This window comes from Cetorhinus maximus, chromosome 14, assembly GCF_964194155.1.
Source record: "Cetorhinus maximus chromosome 14, sCetMax3.hap1.1, whole genome shotgun sequence".
Classification (NCBI taxonomy): Eukaryota; Metazoa; Chordata; class Chondrichthyes; order Lamniformes; family Cetorhinidae; genus Cetorhinus; species Cetorhinus maximus.
In genome coordinates this window covers 73,720,731-73,736,956 of record NC_135892.1, presented here as the reverse complement: position 1 = coordinate 73,736,956, position 16,226 = coordinate 73,720,731, and the positions used below count along the sequence as shown (strand labels likewise).

Below are 16,226 nucleotides of genomic sequence, written 5' to 3'. Positions count from 1 at the left end.
CCCTTTCCCCCTCACCACCCTCCACCCACTCCACAAAAACTTGGTGTCATCGGCAAAGTTAAAAGTTGTGTTGTTGATTCCAAAGTTCAGATCCTTGTGGAACACCACTATACTCATCTTTTGCCACTAGCTACCTTTTACTCCCATTGTCAGTACAGTGTTCAGTATAAACAAAACATGGAATGAGCATTGAATTCCAATGTGGTACCAGCATATCCAATGCAAAAGTATTATGAGAAAGCACATGGGAAAAATTGTAGATTTCAAAGGGAACCCACCAAAGCATAGGAAAATAAAATCTACACCAATAAAGTTATCACCCTTAAGACCTATATTTTGAATCTCTGCTCAATGGTAGTTACTAGTTTGCACTTTAATTCTAAAGTGTTGACATGGATAGCAACTGCCAAAATGGAATTACACATGAACAGTAAAAAGGAAAGATCATTAAAATATACTTTAAAGATTTTTTACATGCAGTGTAACAAAATCATGTTCCAGTTCTTTATTGCAAATGCAATGTTTTTGTACCTGGAAATAATTTATGTAGAATTGAATTTATGAGACAAATCTTGATTTACAGGTACAATGATAAATTGATCATGGGGATTGATGAGGAAATCATCTCACACAGTAATGAAAGCAGATAAACGATTTCAGCAGGAAAAACATTTACTGGAGTCTGGACAATTGATCTCCTTTGATAAATGTGAAGTTGTGTAGACTTAGAAGCAGTTAAAAATCAGTTTCAGTTGGAATATAAACAGTAGTTTACTCAATCAAATGCATTGACCAATTTCAGACATTCTAACTGAAGTGCATTGTTACTTATTAACCACGAGGGCTGCCTATTTGCTTATACGTTTTTTCTTTTGCTAAACTTTTGAAAACTACAAACATGAGAATTTTATGATTAGAACAAGAAACAATGTTCATTATTTTTCATTCCAATTATTTTACAGTAATGTATATATGCCTGCATTGACATGTCATTAAATATTACTTTTGCCTTTTTACTTACTGTTTACATGAAGAAAATAATTCAGGTATATTATAAAATATTTGTAATGTAAATCTTGTATTCCTTCAATGATGCAACATAGTGACCCTTTCCCACAAGTGATTTCTCAATGTGACTTTCCTTATTCCCAGAATACAGAGATCATCAGTACAACCCCACATCAAGACCATAAAGAAATATGACATACAGATTTGTCTCATTATCCATCAACCTAGTTATGCATCATATTTATAAATAACAAGCAAAGTAAAATGCTATTAAAAACAAGAGACTATAACATGCTTAAACCACACACCCTCCTTAAATGTTGAACAAAGTAAGATGGCTGCTGATTTTTCCAAAACTGCTCTAATCTACCAGTTGAATAAGTAATTCAGTCTGCATATCTACTCAGTATTTTTATTCTGCCCAATAGTTTACCCATCACTCCTCTGCCCCTCCCCCCTACCACACACAAAAAACACAGCTAATCTAGTACATTGTTTAGAAATTGACTGAGGCAAGCAAGTCTGAATGATAGCCAACCCATAATAGGGAGACTGACTTGCAGCATTTCACATCTTAATATTCTGGATATAAGCAAATTTATAACTGATGTATTGTTGAAATAAAAAGCATCTAACTTATTTTGCTATTTTATATTGAAGGGTACAATAATCACCTAGAAACTTGAATCTGAAATCAGCTCATAAAATCCTGGTGAAACTCAATTACAATTTCCTCTACACTATATGATAAAAGAAGCAGTCAAGCCTCCCTTTTCATTGAAATTTATTGTTCCTCATAGTGTTGGGATGGTTAACTCAGAGTAGAGGCCACCTGATTCCCACCCCTTTATTTCTATCATTGAATATCTTCAGCTTGTACTATTGCATAATAATTCTGGAGGAAAAGTCAATGCTGATATGTTTGAAATATATTGAAACCATTTTTTAGTTAATAAGATTTATGTGGCAATGGCTAGCTCATCCCAGAATGTTAATTCATTTTCTATACTTTGTGTAAGCGTATTTAACTGCAAAAATAGCATCATGAAATTCCTAATTTTGTTTTTTTTTGGTTGCCATCTCTACCCACCCCCTCCCCACTCCCCATAATAGAACTCAAATGGTCTAAAGATAACTTTATAGTTTGGCTGCCTCCAATTGTTGATACTAATGCAGGAAACGTATCTCTCCCCTTCACACCACCCCACCATCTCCCCTTTCCCCCACCCAATTTTAGATGTGGATTAAATACAGCTAAATGTTAAAGTCAATTTGTCGTTCTCTGGCCATACTCATGGTTAGCCAGCAAAGGGTGCTCCTTGTTAATATTCAGTGTTGAATTATTATATCTATATTCATTCTCATACTGATAATCTTATAGGTCACAAAACATTTGTATACAGTTATTCAATGGAGAAATGTAATGCTTTGCTGTTGTTTAAAAATGAAATGAGTCATGAATGATGGATTAAGAAAATAATTTCTATTTTCATGAATTTCGATTAGAAATAATTTAGACAAGCAAAATAGTACACCCACTTTGGTTGGACAGTAGTTAGAGGCAAAATGATGGCTGTTATTAAACTAGTATACCCATATAGTACAAGCTAGCTTTTAAAACCTGACATGACTGAGACAAATAAAAACTATTTTACCTTGTCAAAAGGCAATTGATCACATATTTATTTATATAACTGCAGCAGTCCTTGCAATTATATTGATGGTATGATATGATACTGTTGTATGTATGCACAACAGTAAATGTATTTCATATATTGTCAGAAAATTAATTTAATGATTGCACTTGTGAAAACGGACCTTAAAGTAAAATAAAATATAGAGTATGGGAAATACATTGAACAGTTTCTGTAAATTGCTTTGATTTGAGGGAACAAGTGAGTTTGTCTTTTCCTGTTATTAATAAATAATTTTCATTTGCATGAACAGTTATGGCACTTCCTTAATTTTTGTACAGCCCATACTCTTCAATTACCCAACACAAAAGCAAAATATTGCGGGTGCTGAAAATTTGAAAACAAAAACTGCTGGAAATACTCAGCAAGTTAGGCAGTATCTGTGGCGAAAAACATAGCCAACATTTCAGACTGATGACCTTTTATCAGAACTGGTTCTGATGAAAAGTCATAGACCTGAAATGTTAAACTCTGTTTCTCTCCACAAATGCTGCCTGACCTGCTGAGTATTTCCAGCAGTTTTTGTTTCTGTGTTCAATTACCCAGCCTGCTTTTCTGAGCTGGAATGTCAGACTGCCAAGGGAAGTAGTGGTTTCATGTTTAGTTGACTTGATTTGTTCATTGGAATCTTCAGCTTGGTTTAATTATAGAGCTCTGTTGCTGGTAATCCAAAATAGTTCTGGGATAAAGTAAGCTATGCTCAAGTGTGCATTCACTGTACTTCTGTTTTGGCAAGTCCTGTTTTGATAAAGTAGCACTGCAGACCTAAATCATTACTGTAAAATTTACCTCAGGAGCACTGAAGAAAATAGAAAAGTGTAGTTATACCTGCATTATACACAGGTTCTACAATAGTGGGTGAAGTTCTCAGTAGTCATCAGAGATAATGTTGAAAATGATCTGTGTATAACTCTTGAACAATTGGTCAATAGATTACAACAGTTGTAATTCATTATCTGTATAACATTGGTTAACTTTGATATATTATCAAGAAGTCAAATTGAAATATATCTTTTAAAAAGTAAAAGCAAAGTTTAAGGTAGAATTATCACAGTAAGGAGAATACCGGTCAGCTTTCTCTCCAACTGCAAAAGTGACATTCACATTAGATTGTTTAATTCTACCTCATCTACTGTGAAGTAAACAGCATTGCACTTCTTTAGCTAGTACTAGTTTTTTTTTTATCTCACTGATGGTAAGAAATCACAGAATTGCCACACAAGGAAAAATATTTTTTAGAATTTGTATCTTTTTAATGATGGCATGTCAGTAAACAGGATTAATCTTGTGTGGAAAAGCCAATCAATGGTGTGAGCAAGGGAAGCACTCTGCTTCCACATGTTTCACAATATGCAACTGAATAAAAATATCATGTCCACCATGAGATAATATGATCATGAACCCCTTAACTCAGCGCGAAACATGCATGGACTGCTTGTCTTGCCTCCATGGTGTAAAAAATGGATTAATATGTTCCAGCAATACTAGTCAGTGATACGGAATGAAATTTTGCTGATTTTTTTTTAATGAAAAGATTCTGGACTTAGGTCATGAGTTTGTTTATTTACTTGGCTAGTAAAAATATTGCTTGCATCTAAAATAGAAATCAGTTTGCAGGTATTCCAGGGTATATGTTATCAACATGAGACGTTAATTTATCAGTATTTTTCCCCACCTCTACCCTGCCGGCCCCCCACCCCACCAATAAAGCAAATGTTAGCTCCGCCACTAGATACACTAAATTACATTTAAAACTAAGAAGATATTTAGTACCATGCAGTTTTGATCCTTATTAAGAAGATATCTGGTTTTTTTCCAGCTCCAAACAACTATTTTGGGACAGAAATGGGTCAGATCTAGATTAAGCATCATTTTGAGATCAGCTAGAAGTTATTTCATGAACTGCATGAGTTTTAATTTAATTTAGTTGTGTTTTTAGAAGTAGTAGGTTTGGAAAACTAGCTTAAAATGATACAATGCCTTAAATAGGTATTACCTAGGACTATAGTTCTGTTGCTCTTTACGTGGGCTTAGTCAGTATATTTTTGCAGCAACAGAAAATTCAGATTTTCTGATGCATATCAAAGCAGGGTAATCAGATTTAACTGATTCTATTGAAATAAATAAAACCTAATAGACAAATAACTCTCAAGCAATTGGAATTTTTGTCTTGCTGGCTGTTTCTTTAAAAACAAATTTGTTAAATTGAGATTTTTGTATATTTCCTCCAAACATGCAAAATAAGGAATTAAGAAAATTGATCTTGATGCAAAGCAAATGAGGTAGCAGTAAAAAAAAAAAATCACAGTTTCACTTTAGTCAAGCCTTTCGGCTCTACTAGCATATTATATCTTTGTTGACTGCTGGCCTTTTCATTACTAGGATAAATATTCACCTCCATAGGTGGGATGTAGTCTTTCTACAGAAGATCACTGTATCTTTGGCTTTGACAGCTCAACATACATCATGGACTCTTCTAAGCAATTTATTTTCCTTTTCCAGATTAACACTCCTGGGCCAGGCAGTAATGACAGACTTGTCCACTTTTCCCAGGACCCCCATAACCAAGAGTGAGTATCATTTACATCAATAATTCCTCATCATTACCGATGCTCAGACTTATTTGTTATCATTCCTGCTTTGAGACCAGTACCCCAGAGAAGCATGGAGAAGTGTAACTGTTTTTATTTTAAACCAAACAGTACTCAAAGCGAACACATGTTGGAAACACAAATATACGGCCCTCTTGCCAGGCACATATCCAAACTGGGATCATGGGATTGATAATTATATCCTGTAGTATTCATTGAATCAGGGGCAGATTAAGGCATGTAAAACCCATCTTAATATGAGGCAACTGAGTCCAATCATTATATTATCATAAATATTGCATATTGTGATATAATTTACTTTATTACTAACACAGTGTGTAAACATTCTACAGGCCTATTCTTCATGAATTTTATTTTGACATTTTTATTTCACATCTATATTCTAATGTTGTGCAGGCTTGTAGAGGATCCCCAAAAATTCTTAATCTGGCTGTGCATATCTATTATACCATGATTACCATTGAGTTTTCAAATTATTGGAATAGAAGGGTGACGTGACAACTGAGCATAGATGGATCTGTGTAACCTAGAAGTAAAACTAGACCTAGTGCAAAACCTATAAATGTTAAGTTAAATTAACTGTTCCAGCTGCTTAAGTTTAGGCAATGAAACTAATGCCATTATGTGTATGCATAACGAGTCAAAGTCAACTATGGGCATCATTATACACAAGCTCCATGGTTAGGCATGGTAATTTTTCATATACTTTCTTTTCTAATGGCAACAGATAATTTCTATTTGTTTTTCACATCCAGTTGTACTAGAATATAAAGATTTCAATTGAACCAGACTTAATGGTAGAAATAGTTATTCAGTTATTAGCATTTAGGTATCACAGAATCACAAAATGTTACGGCACAGAAAGAGGCCATTCAGCCCATCGTGTCTGCACCAGCTCTCCGAATGTTCAACACTTTCTTCTTTGTAACATGTAATTTTCTTCACTGAGAGTCCTGTTTTTGGTTTGATTCCAGCTCCTATCCAGTCCAATTATGATACCATCTCTAGGTTTCATCATTTTGTTGGTTTAAAAGTAAAACATGTTAACAGTGACATAGAAGCTGCATGCTGGTTAAGTATTGATGCTGCAAGAATAGGCCACAGGACCCTAGCAACTCTTTACATTCGGTATTGTTTGTATGATTTTCTTCCTGTACGTCAAATAATACACATTTTATGAAGTTTAATTCATTACAGTTGAAATGCTCCATTATTTTCCTTTTTAGTACACAAATACTAGATTTGTAATCATGTTAAGTATTAAGTAGTGCGTACATGAGACACACACCAAACTGTCAGTCTAATTGATTAAAAAATAATTTGAAAAATATTGCATTTGAAATGGGTTTGAAATTAGACAGGTATTAACTAATCCAATATTTCATTGAACAAGATGGATCTAAGCAAATGGGACATGATAATAATACATGTAGAAGGGTGCTGTTCTGTCTCTCCCAGCATTGTTTGGTATGGAAGGAAATTATTATGGAATTGCATTCGGTGTGTATGTGTGGTATACAATAAGTGTTCCCCCTCCCCTCCACCCCCAAACATTTTATGGTGTTGAGGCTCTTTCTCCCTAACCTTTGCCATTCCTCCTATAACTGGACAGAAGGTTGAAACACAGTATAGACACATTCCAAGGAGATGAGAAATATTTGGCCTCCACTTGTAATTGGAGAAATGGCAAGTAATTTGAGTTTTCTTCTTAGAACGTTACAGGTGCAACTACCCATCCACCACCAAATCCTTGGCAGCAATTGCTTGCAATTGACAGTAACCCCAATAAGTACGACTAAACTCCCATTTTACAACGAAGTTGAATCCTGGAGACTAAAATCAAACAAGTTGCTTCAACTCTTAAAGTCACATTGCCACAAGCACAAATACAGACAATCTTAAAAACATGAATGAATCCATTTATTTAACGTAATCAAAATGCACATTAACTCTGTAACAAATATGTATGTGTATGTATATAACATTAAAAATCTTGCATATGTTGAATATGGTAGGCACTCTATCCACCAACCCTACTTCTGTTAGGATTATGGTTCACATTGTATTTGCCCATATTTAACATTGAAACTGCCAATATCAAGCTATAATGGTAAAACTTTGTATCAAAATGTCAACTTTTTTCAATATATTCATGAGCCACTATAATCACTTGAAAAAAAGGCCTACTGGTTTCTATGAGTAAGTTTTTCCAACTTAGTCACTGGCCAAACTGTGAGATCCTTTCCAGGTCAGGAATCTGTTTATAGCCGGAATGGGCTTTGCTAAGGCTCTTTAACTAACCCACAACATTAGCATCCCACCTTCTGGTACCCCACCAATCAAGGAAGGACAGTTGGGATGACACACTGGATCTGTCAAAGGATTAGTAATTAAAGGGATCACAACATGGGCTACTTTGGCTCACCAGAGGTGACCTGGGAAGGCTGCCCTTCCTGGGGGTCTCGCCCCTAACCTGGAGATCCTGCTGCAGATGTGAGGGGTTGCGATTGTGGTGATCTTTCCCAAGGACAGGAGAAAGCAGACAACTTCCACAACCAACCTGGCATGGATGGAAGTGGCCAAGGAAGCCAGCAGCAGAAGCATGGTCCCTCCAACCTGTAGACAGTGCACCAAGAAGATCCACAACCTCAGGAGGGCATGACAGGTGAGCAGCATAACACTTTCAGACGCCAAGCCTCATATTCTGACTTATCCAGTATTTTCCTGCACAACATTCCCCAGGACAACATACCTTTTAATTGCACTCATTCCACTTTTTGCAGCCACCTCACATCCCATCTCTGCAGCCAACAGGCACATTCATGCTCAACCTGTTGCCTTCTTGAACCCATGCCTCACAATCATCCTCCACAAATGTTGTCCTTCCATGCTACCCACAAAAGCTATTGCCACTCCTAACTTTCTGCTTTCCCTGCAGGAGAAGAGAGCACATGACCTCTGGGGGAGGTAGATGAGATGGGGGTGGGGTTGGTAGTGGTGATGGCCTTCCAGTGATTGGCCACCAGAATGTGTGCTTACCTGCTCCACTGGGAAGGATATCTTGTTTGGTGAAGCTGCAAAATGTCAGCAGCAACCTACTGTGAAAGCCTGAGTCTCCTGAGGCACTAGTGCTAAGGCATGTCAATAGAGCTGATTCTCTGCCTGTAGACCCTGTAATGTGGATCTCTTCTCTTTGGAGCTGGATCTCTGTGTCCATCCCTTCTGCTTTGTGGAGCGGCATGTGGATGAGGAGAAGGCAACTAGTGCTACTGCTGGTGTTGCTACTACTGCTGCTGATGGTGCTGTTGGCGCTGGTGTTGCTTTTCCTCTTGTTCCTCAACAAAGGTGCAAGGTAAAGCTGCATAAGCTGTTTCCATGCTGTGGTGAAGACTGGCAGCAAGGAAGTACAGCTGAAGATGAATGAAGTGCTAAACAGGTGAAGTGCCTTCAACAAGTTGGCAAACGCTTGTCATGCAGTGTTAGCATTCTCTCAGTGAAGAAGTGCTATGAACAGCAGTCTCTCACCTGTCCATGGCCAGAGCTCCTCAGTTTCACTGATCAAAGCCTTCCTAGCTTGTCAGTTGCACTGAAGAAGCTCTTCTTTCTCTGTGCACTGGCCTTGGTCACCCTGACGAGTTACTGACAGGTCAAGAAACAGGTGTCCTGGCTGTTAAATCCAGAATTGAGGGTTAAAACAGTACTTACTGACTGACTTGAATATTGAACAGTTGCAAGGGGGTTCCATGCTTGTCTTGAATTCCACGCTGGTGAAACCTGCAAGAGAGCAGCATGATGTCAGGATCTTAATCTGACATTACTTTTATGGTATTTAACTCTCCACAGCCATCCAAGCGCACCTCCTCTTGCCTGGGAAAAATACACCCTATGTGTTCAAAATTAAGTTTTAAATATAATAAAAATAGAATGATTAAACTTATTCAGTGACTTGTAGTTTGTGCTTTAATGCCTTCATTTTCTGTGGAAAGGAAAGAATAGTTCTAAGTTTTTTTAACCAGAATGTTTTAAAAGAAACAGTGGTAGAAGTGGAATCCATAATATCTTTTAAAACAGAAGTGGATCAATATTTCAAAAACAAAAAAAAAGTGAGGATATAAGGAAAGAGCAGGAGAATAGGATTAAGTGAATAGTAATTTCAGAGAGCCAGCACATGCATAATGGGCCAAAACAACCTTTTCCTATGAGGTGTCATTCTGGTGAAACTATAACACAGGACTACTTGCGTGCCAAACAAAACAAACAGCAAGTGATAGATGGGGCTAAGCGATCCCACACCAATGGATCAGATCTAAGCTCTGCAGTCCTGCCACATCCAGTCGTGATTGGTGGTGGACAATTAAACAACTCACTGGAGGAGGAGGCTCCACAAATATCCCATCCTCAATGATGGGGGAACCTAGCACATCAGTGCAAAAGATAAGGCTGAAGCATTTGCTACAATCTTCAACCAGAAGTGCCAAGTGGACGATCCATCTCGGCCTCCTCTGGAGGTCCCCAGCATCACAGTTGCAGTATTCAGCCAATTCAATTCACTTCACGTGACATCAAGAAATGGCTGAAGGCACTGGATACTGCAAAGGCTATGGGTCTTGACAATATTCCGGCAATAGTACTGAAGACTTGTGCTCCAGAACTTGCCGCACCCCTAGCCAAGCTGTTCCTGTACAGCTACAATACTGGCATCTGCCCGACTACGTGGAAAATTACCCAGGTATGTCCTATACACAAAATGCTGGACGAATCCAACATGGCCAATTACTGCCTTGTCAGTCTACTCTCGAGCATCAGTAAAGAAATGGAAGGGGTCATCAACAGTGCTATCAAGCGGCACTTGCTTAGCAATAACCTGCTCACTGATGCCAGTTTGGATTCCGGCAGGGCCACTTAGCCCTTGACCTCATTAGAGCCTTGGTTCAAACATGGAAAAAAGAGCTGAACTCCCAAGGTGAGGTGAGTGTGACTGCCCTTGGCATCAAGGCCGCATTTGACCGAGTGTGGAATCAAGAAGCCCTAGCAAAACTGGAGTCAATGGGAATCGGGGGGAAATTCTTCACTGTTTGGAGTCATACCTATCACAAAGGAAGATGGTTGTGGTTGTTGGAGGTCAGTCATCTCAGCTGCAGGACATCACTCCGGGAGTTCCTCAAGGTATTGTCCTGGGTCCAACTATCTTCAGCTGCTTCATCAATGACCTTCCTTCCATCATAAGGTCAAAAGTTGGGATGTTCGCCGATAATTGCACAATGTTCAGCACCATTCAGGACTCAGATGCTGAAGCAGTCCATGTCCAAATGCAGCAAGACCTGGACAATATCCAGGCTTGGGCTGACAAGTGGCAAGTAACATTTGCGCCACACAACTGCCAGGCAATGACTATCTCCAACAAGAGAAAATCTAATCATCGCCATTTGATGTTCAATGGCATTGCCATCACTGAATCCCCCACCATCAACATCCTGGGTGTTACCATTGAACAGATACCAAACTGGACTAGCCATATAAATACCGTGGCTACAAGAGCAGGTCAGAGGCTAGGAATCCTGCGATGAATAACCTCCTTACTCCCCAAAATGTGTCCACTATCTACAAAGTACAAGTCAGGAGTGTGATGGGATACTCCCTACTTGCTTGGATGAGTGCAGCTCCCACAACACTGAAGAAGCTTGACACTGTCCAGGACAAAGCCTGCTTGATTTGCACCCCATCCACAAACATTCACTCCCTCCACCACCGATGCATAGTAGCAACAGTGTGTAACACCTACAAGATGCACCGCAGGAATTCACCAAGGCTCCTTAGACAGCATCTTCCAAACCTACGATCACTACCATCTATAAGGACAAGGGCAGCAGTTAGATGGGAAAACCACCACCTGAAAGGTCCCCCGTAAGTCACTCACTGTCCTGACTTGGAAATATATCACCGTATCTTCACTGTTGCTGGATCAAAATCCTGGAACTCCCTTCCTAACGGCACTGAGTGTATACCTACACCACATGGACTGCAGCAGTTCAAGAAGGCAGCTCACCACCACCTTCTCAAGGGCAACTAAGGATGGGCAATAAATGCTGGCCCAGCCAACAAAGCCCACGTCCTGTAAATGTATTTTTACAAAGTCTTTTTCTAGGCAGCAAAATTGTATAGAATAGAACTTCCACAGCAGTTTCCCGATCGTCTGTCCTAAGGTCAGCAGAAAAACCACTTCTTCAGGTTTTCTGGCAATCTACCTTGAAGCAGAAATCAATGGGAAGAACCCCTGCAATATTTGCTGACATACGGGGCCAAATTTTATGGCCGTCGTGGTGGGGGTGGAAAATGCGGCGAGCCGTTCATAAGTCCATTGACTTTGGCGGGACCGGAAAATCCCACCAGTGGGAGGGTTCATAAAATTCTGCCCATGATTTTAAGTTGTTGCTTATTTTTGTTGTTAAAAGTACATTTAACTCTCCTGGCAGCTAAAGCACAATAATAGTTCTTTTGGTGTTCTAAGAAGCTACTTAACATGCATTTTTTGTACTGTTGAACAACCACCTTGGCAGTGGAAATTTTCAAGCTGAACGCTTGTTTGCACTCAAATCAAAGTCATAAAAGAGTTAGTGAGGACTCTTAAACATCCCATAAAATGTACCATTAAATAACAGAATATAATAGTATAGCCTGGGGTTGCACTATTGTAGTGGTTATTTAATGGCCAAAATGCACGTACTGGACTGCCATGTGACAGCACATGCTCATAAAGATGGTGTTATTAAAATCTATCCCTTTTCTCCCACAGCCTTTGGTTTTGCCCTGCAGCCAGGAAGGATCACAGTCAGGTACAAAATACTGTGGCCAAGAACCATTTGCGTCATGCTTCAAATGCAGGGCTGCAATTCTACTTTTATAAAAACCAACTGTTAAGACTTTAATTGGGCAGCCTAAAACACCCTGGCTTCTTATCAACCTTAAAAGCAATCTGTAATCAACTTTCAACCAATCTGACAAGATAGAATAGATTTAGTAATAGAATTTTGAGACTTTGCTTAGCATGCTGGTGGACATGACGCTTTAAAAATATATATTTGTATGCATCAGAGTGAAAGAATTTATCATCCAGTCTCCCTTGGTTTAATTAGCCTTGGATCTAAAAATGGTTTGCCTTGTATGTTCCTAGAATGTTTGAACTCTTAAAAACTAGAAAAGTAGATTGCTAAAAACTTTTTTCTATTCACAGCATTACATTACAGTCATGTAGTTATTGCTTAAATTGTTTGAAAAGTCAACGTAGGGAAAGCAATTTCGAAAAAAAGTCTGATAAAGCTTTAATTAGGGCCGATTAGCCCAGTGTGTGGTGCTTGTTAACTGGTAGCCTGGGTTCAATTCCTGTACTGGCTGATGTAGTTTTTGGGGCCTGCCTTTTCTACTTGCCCCATTGTAATATTATGGCAAAATTGAGCCATGATTAGCAACCCTCAGATATCAAGGACCCTGCATGAAAAGAGAGAGGTCAAGTCTTTCAAGGAGCACTTGTACCAAATTGCAAATATAACAAGAAAACTGGAAATATTGGGCATTTAAAAATGCATAAATCCTATTTTTGCTTATTTAAAAACTGGTGAACAGTGATTTCACATGGCTTAAGGAGAATTATGATCCACAAGGTCTACCTCAGACTTTTTCATTTTGTACTATTTCTCTTCTAACCAATAAAAAATCTTTGTGGCAATGTTGGTATGCCATTTCTTTTGCTGCAAATTAAAATGGTTTTTTTTTTTGGCAATGTACTGTTTAGTGTTAAGGGCTGTCTTTTACAAACGTAATTGCAATGTTGGCCTTAAAATGATAGTGATTGACCATTTTTTTTGGACAGTGTCAATGAATAAAATGATAAATGTTTTGGCACATTTGCAATTCAGCCTTGATCAACTTTATGATAGTATATGGTGTTCTCTAAGAAGAACAACTCTCCAGCCAACAAAATATGATCTTCTCATGGAATTTAATTTCATTGAGAATAAAACGGCATTAAGTTAATAGTGGGATATTATAGCACAAGAGATACCCATAACAGAAGGAGCACAGCATAGTTAATCTTAAGTCCCTGCAGTGCCTTTTTTTGATGCCCATATAATTTGAAGCATTGGCTAAAGCGAGATGCTTTCTGGTATGGAAGTTCAAAAACTCTTAATTGGCATCGATAATGAATAATTGAGGCTAATTTACTTGGCATTTCAAAGTACGTTTGTCATCCTTAGAGTATTATAACTTGCAAGCACTTTTTTTAAAAAAACACACCCTGTAGTAAAACTAACAAATATCAATGTTTACATTTTTAAAAACAAGCTGTTCCCTTCCAAAGAAAATCACTTTTTCAACATTTACCTCATTCACCAAAACTTTCAAACTTTCGATTAGTGACACTTTCTCCTCAATAGGGTATCCTAATTAATTCAGACAGAAATAATAACAAAATGCACAAAAATAGTATGAACTTTTTAAATTGACAAAAATTTCACTGCAAAGTCTAACTTAATAAAATGGAACCACACCTTACAACCTGAACAGAAGAAATATGAAACCCACCATGCCCCTGTTTTCGAAAAATTCTGTTCCTTTAATTGCTACATTTCTCAACTCGCTTAAGTCTCTGCTTGAGGTCCATCATTTTCTCTTGTTTGATGTGAAAAGCCACATATGTAAAAGTTATAGTGTTGCAACCAATATCACAAGGATGTGTGTTTGAGTGTAACATAGTTGTGTGACTTTCTTTAGCTTGTTTACTGGAAAGAAGTCCATGGAGACAGTACACCCAGAAAAAACAACCCGCTACGTACATCTCGTGGGTAAGATCACTGGTTTAATTCAGTGAAAAATAGTCATGGTGCTACACTGAAAAGATAATGGGCAGAATTTTCTGCCTGTCGGGCGGGCGGACCTGACCCAATCTTCAGCGGGCGCGGAGCCGATCCCCGCCAGCAAAGCGGGCCGCACTGCCGTTTCACGTGGGCAGGCCAATTAAGGCCCGCCCAGCATGACGTCCGGCGGGAAGCGCTATGCGCTCCCTGTGCAGACGGGGGCGATTCCCTAAAAGCGACAGTGCGCTCTTTTGCGCATGCGCACGAAAGAGCACACATCTCCCTGAGTCTAAGTGCAGCCTCAGAGAGATCGCCTGGACTTTGAAAAATATTAAAAATAGAGGAAAAAACATCCCTTACATGTCCCCCTCATGTGACAATGTTCATAATTTACAGAATAACTTTATTAAAATTTTAAAAACCCTGCATGAAACCTCATCCCGCCGCTGGATGAGGTTTCATGTTTTCTCTATTTGCCGCCGGGGCTCCTGGCCTGCCCGTCAACCTTAAGGTTGGACGGGCAGGTCCTTTAATTGTTTAAATGATCCTGTCAATGGCCTCAATTGGCCATTAACAGGTTGGCGGGCCCGCAGCTGATTTTGCTGCGGGCCCGCCTTCTTGAAAATTTAAATGGGGCGGGATGACATCGGAGGTTCCGCCTGACGTCATCCTGCGTCATTTTACACGTCGGCGAGCGGGCTCCGCCCCCTGCTCGCCGACAGCAAAATTCTGCCCAATGTGTTTTTCTTTTTATACAAGAGTTTAGGCAGGGGGGAGGTTGTTTAATGATACTCTCCCATTTCCTCAAAGAACTCCATTAAATTTGTCAGAGACAGCTTCCATTTCACAATTTTAAACTGCCTCTCTTTGATTATTTCATATTGTTCTGAGTGAGTATTAATTTACATTATGACCTCTCTCCCATTCTCCCATTGTGAACAGAGTTGTAATGGTGCAAACCCCTAGTTTTCTTGGCCAATTTACATATCTTCAAAGATTGCATTTGAAGCCTCTGCAATTTTGTCTCTGACTTCCCACCGTATTCAAGGATGCATGCCATCAGGACAATTGCCTTTTCCTTCTTTTAGCACTGCTTCCTCATGTATACTTACAGTATCAGATCTATTTGCTCCATCTCTTCCTCTAATTTTTCATCCTCACTACCATAGTCCTCTGAGAAGACTGAGGTAAATAATGACTCCGTCATCCCTTTATTCACCGTACGATTTTCTTTTTCAAGCTTAATTGGCCCATAAATTTTCTTTAACTCATTGTCATCAGTTTTCCTTCATTATCGAAGATGGTGGATTTTTTACTATGGGCAGAATCGTCCCAGATTTGTAGCCAGTGGAAAAAGAAACGTTTTACTCGCCTGCTACACTGGCAGCTTTTCACACTGTATCATCCCAAACCCGCCTCATTAATAAAGCCTTTCCAGGAAATATGCCGTTTCAATGGCGGGCGGCCTCTCATTCGCCCGTCACCTTGCCACTTCCTCACGACAAGCTCCATATTTGAAATGCAGCTGTACGTATACCTCTCAGTGCTTCCAGCTCAGGACTGCTACACAGAAGACATGACCCTGAAAGGCAAGAAGACTGCAGCTGCCTGATTCAGTGATGAGTCCCTGGAATGCCCTTTGGACGCCATGGAGGCCCGCAATGATGTCCTGTTTGCCAACCCTGGCCACAGGACCAATCAGCAACATCACCAATCTGGCTTGGGAGGCGGTGACAGTGATGGTCAGTGCCAACGCCCTGCAAAAGAGTACAGCCACCCAGTGCCAAAAGAGGATGAATGACCTCCGTTCCACCAGAATAAGGCACTCTCAATTCTCACACTCACAAACCCATCACACATCCACAGGGATCTCACTCACTGCCAGTTCAAGGGACAGTACTATTCAATCGCTCACTCATCTTTCATTATCCTCATCCCGTCCATGGCACCACTCACCACCCACACATGCCAGGCATACTTATCATCTAGCCTGGCGGTGTCCTGCATCTGTCTTCATGCAGGACAGGCTGGCACACAGCAAAAGGGACAGATCGCAGACT

The 16,226-nt window shown here is 39.4% G+C and overlaps 1 protein-coding gene across 5 annotated transcripts in view; it reads left to right on the top strand.

Moving 5' to 3' along the window:
- The window catches only part of gpatch2 (G patch domain containing 2), a 287,662-nt gene that overhangs the window by 196,566 nt on the left and 74,870 nt on the right, over nt 1-16,226 (top strand). For 2 of the 5 annotated variants that reach the window (XM_078557080.1, XM_078557079.1), the window contains one exon: nt 5,205-5,272. The exons of 2 other annotated variants lie outside the window; for them this stretch is intronic. In XM_078557080.1, the coding sequence (XP_078413206.1) occupies nt 5,205-5,272 (68 nt within the window). Of the gene's footprint in view, nt 1-5,204; nt 5,273-12,107; nt 14,485-16,226 lie in introns of those variants that run through there. One more of the 5 variants, XM_078557081.1, reaches the window with a different exon arrangement.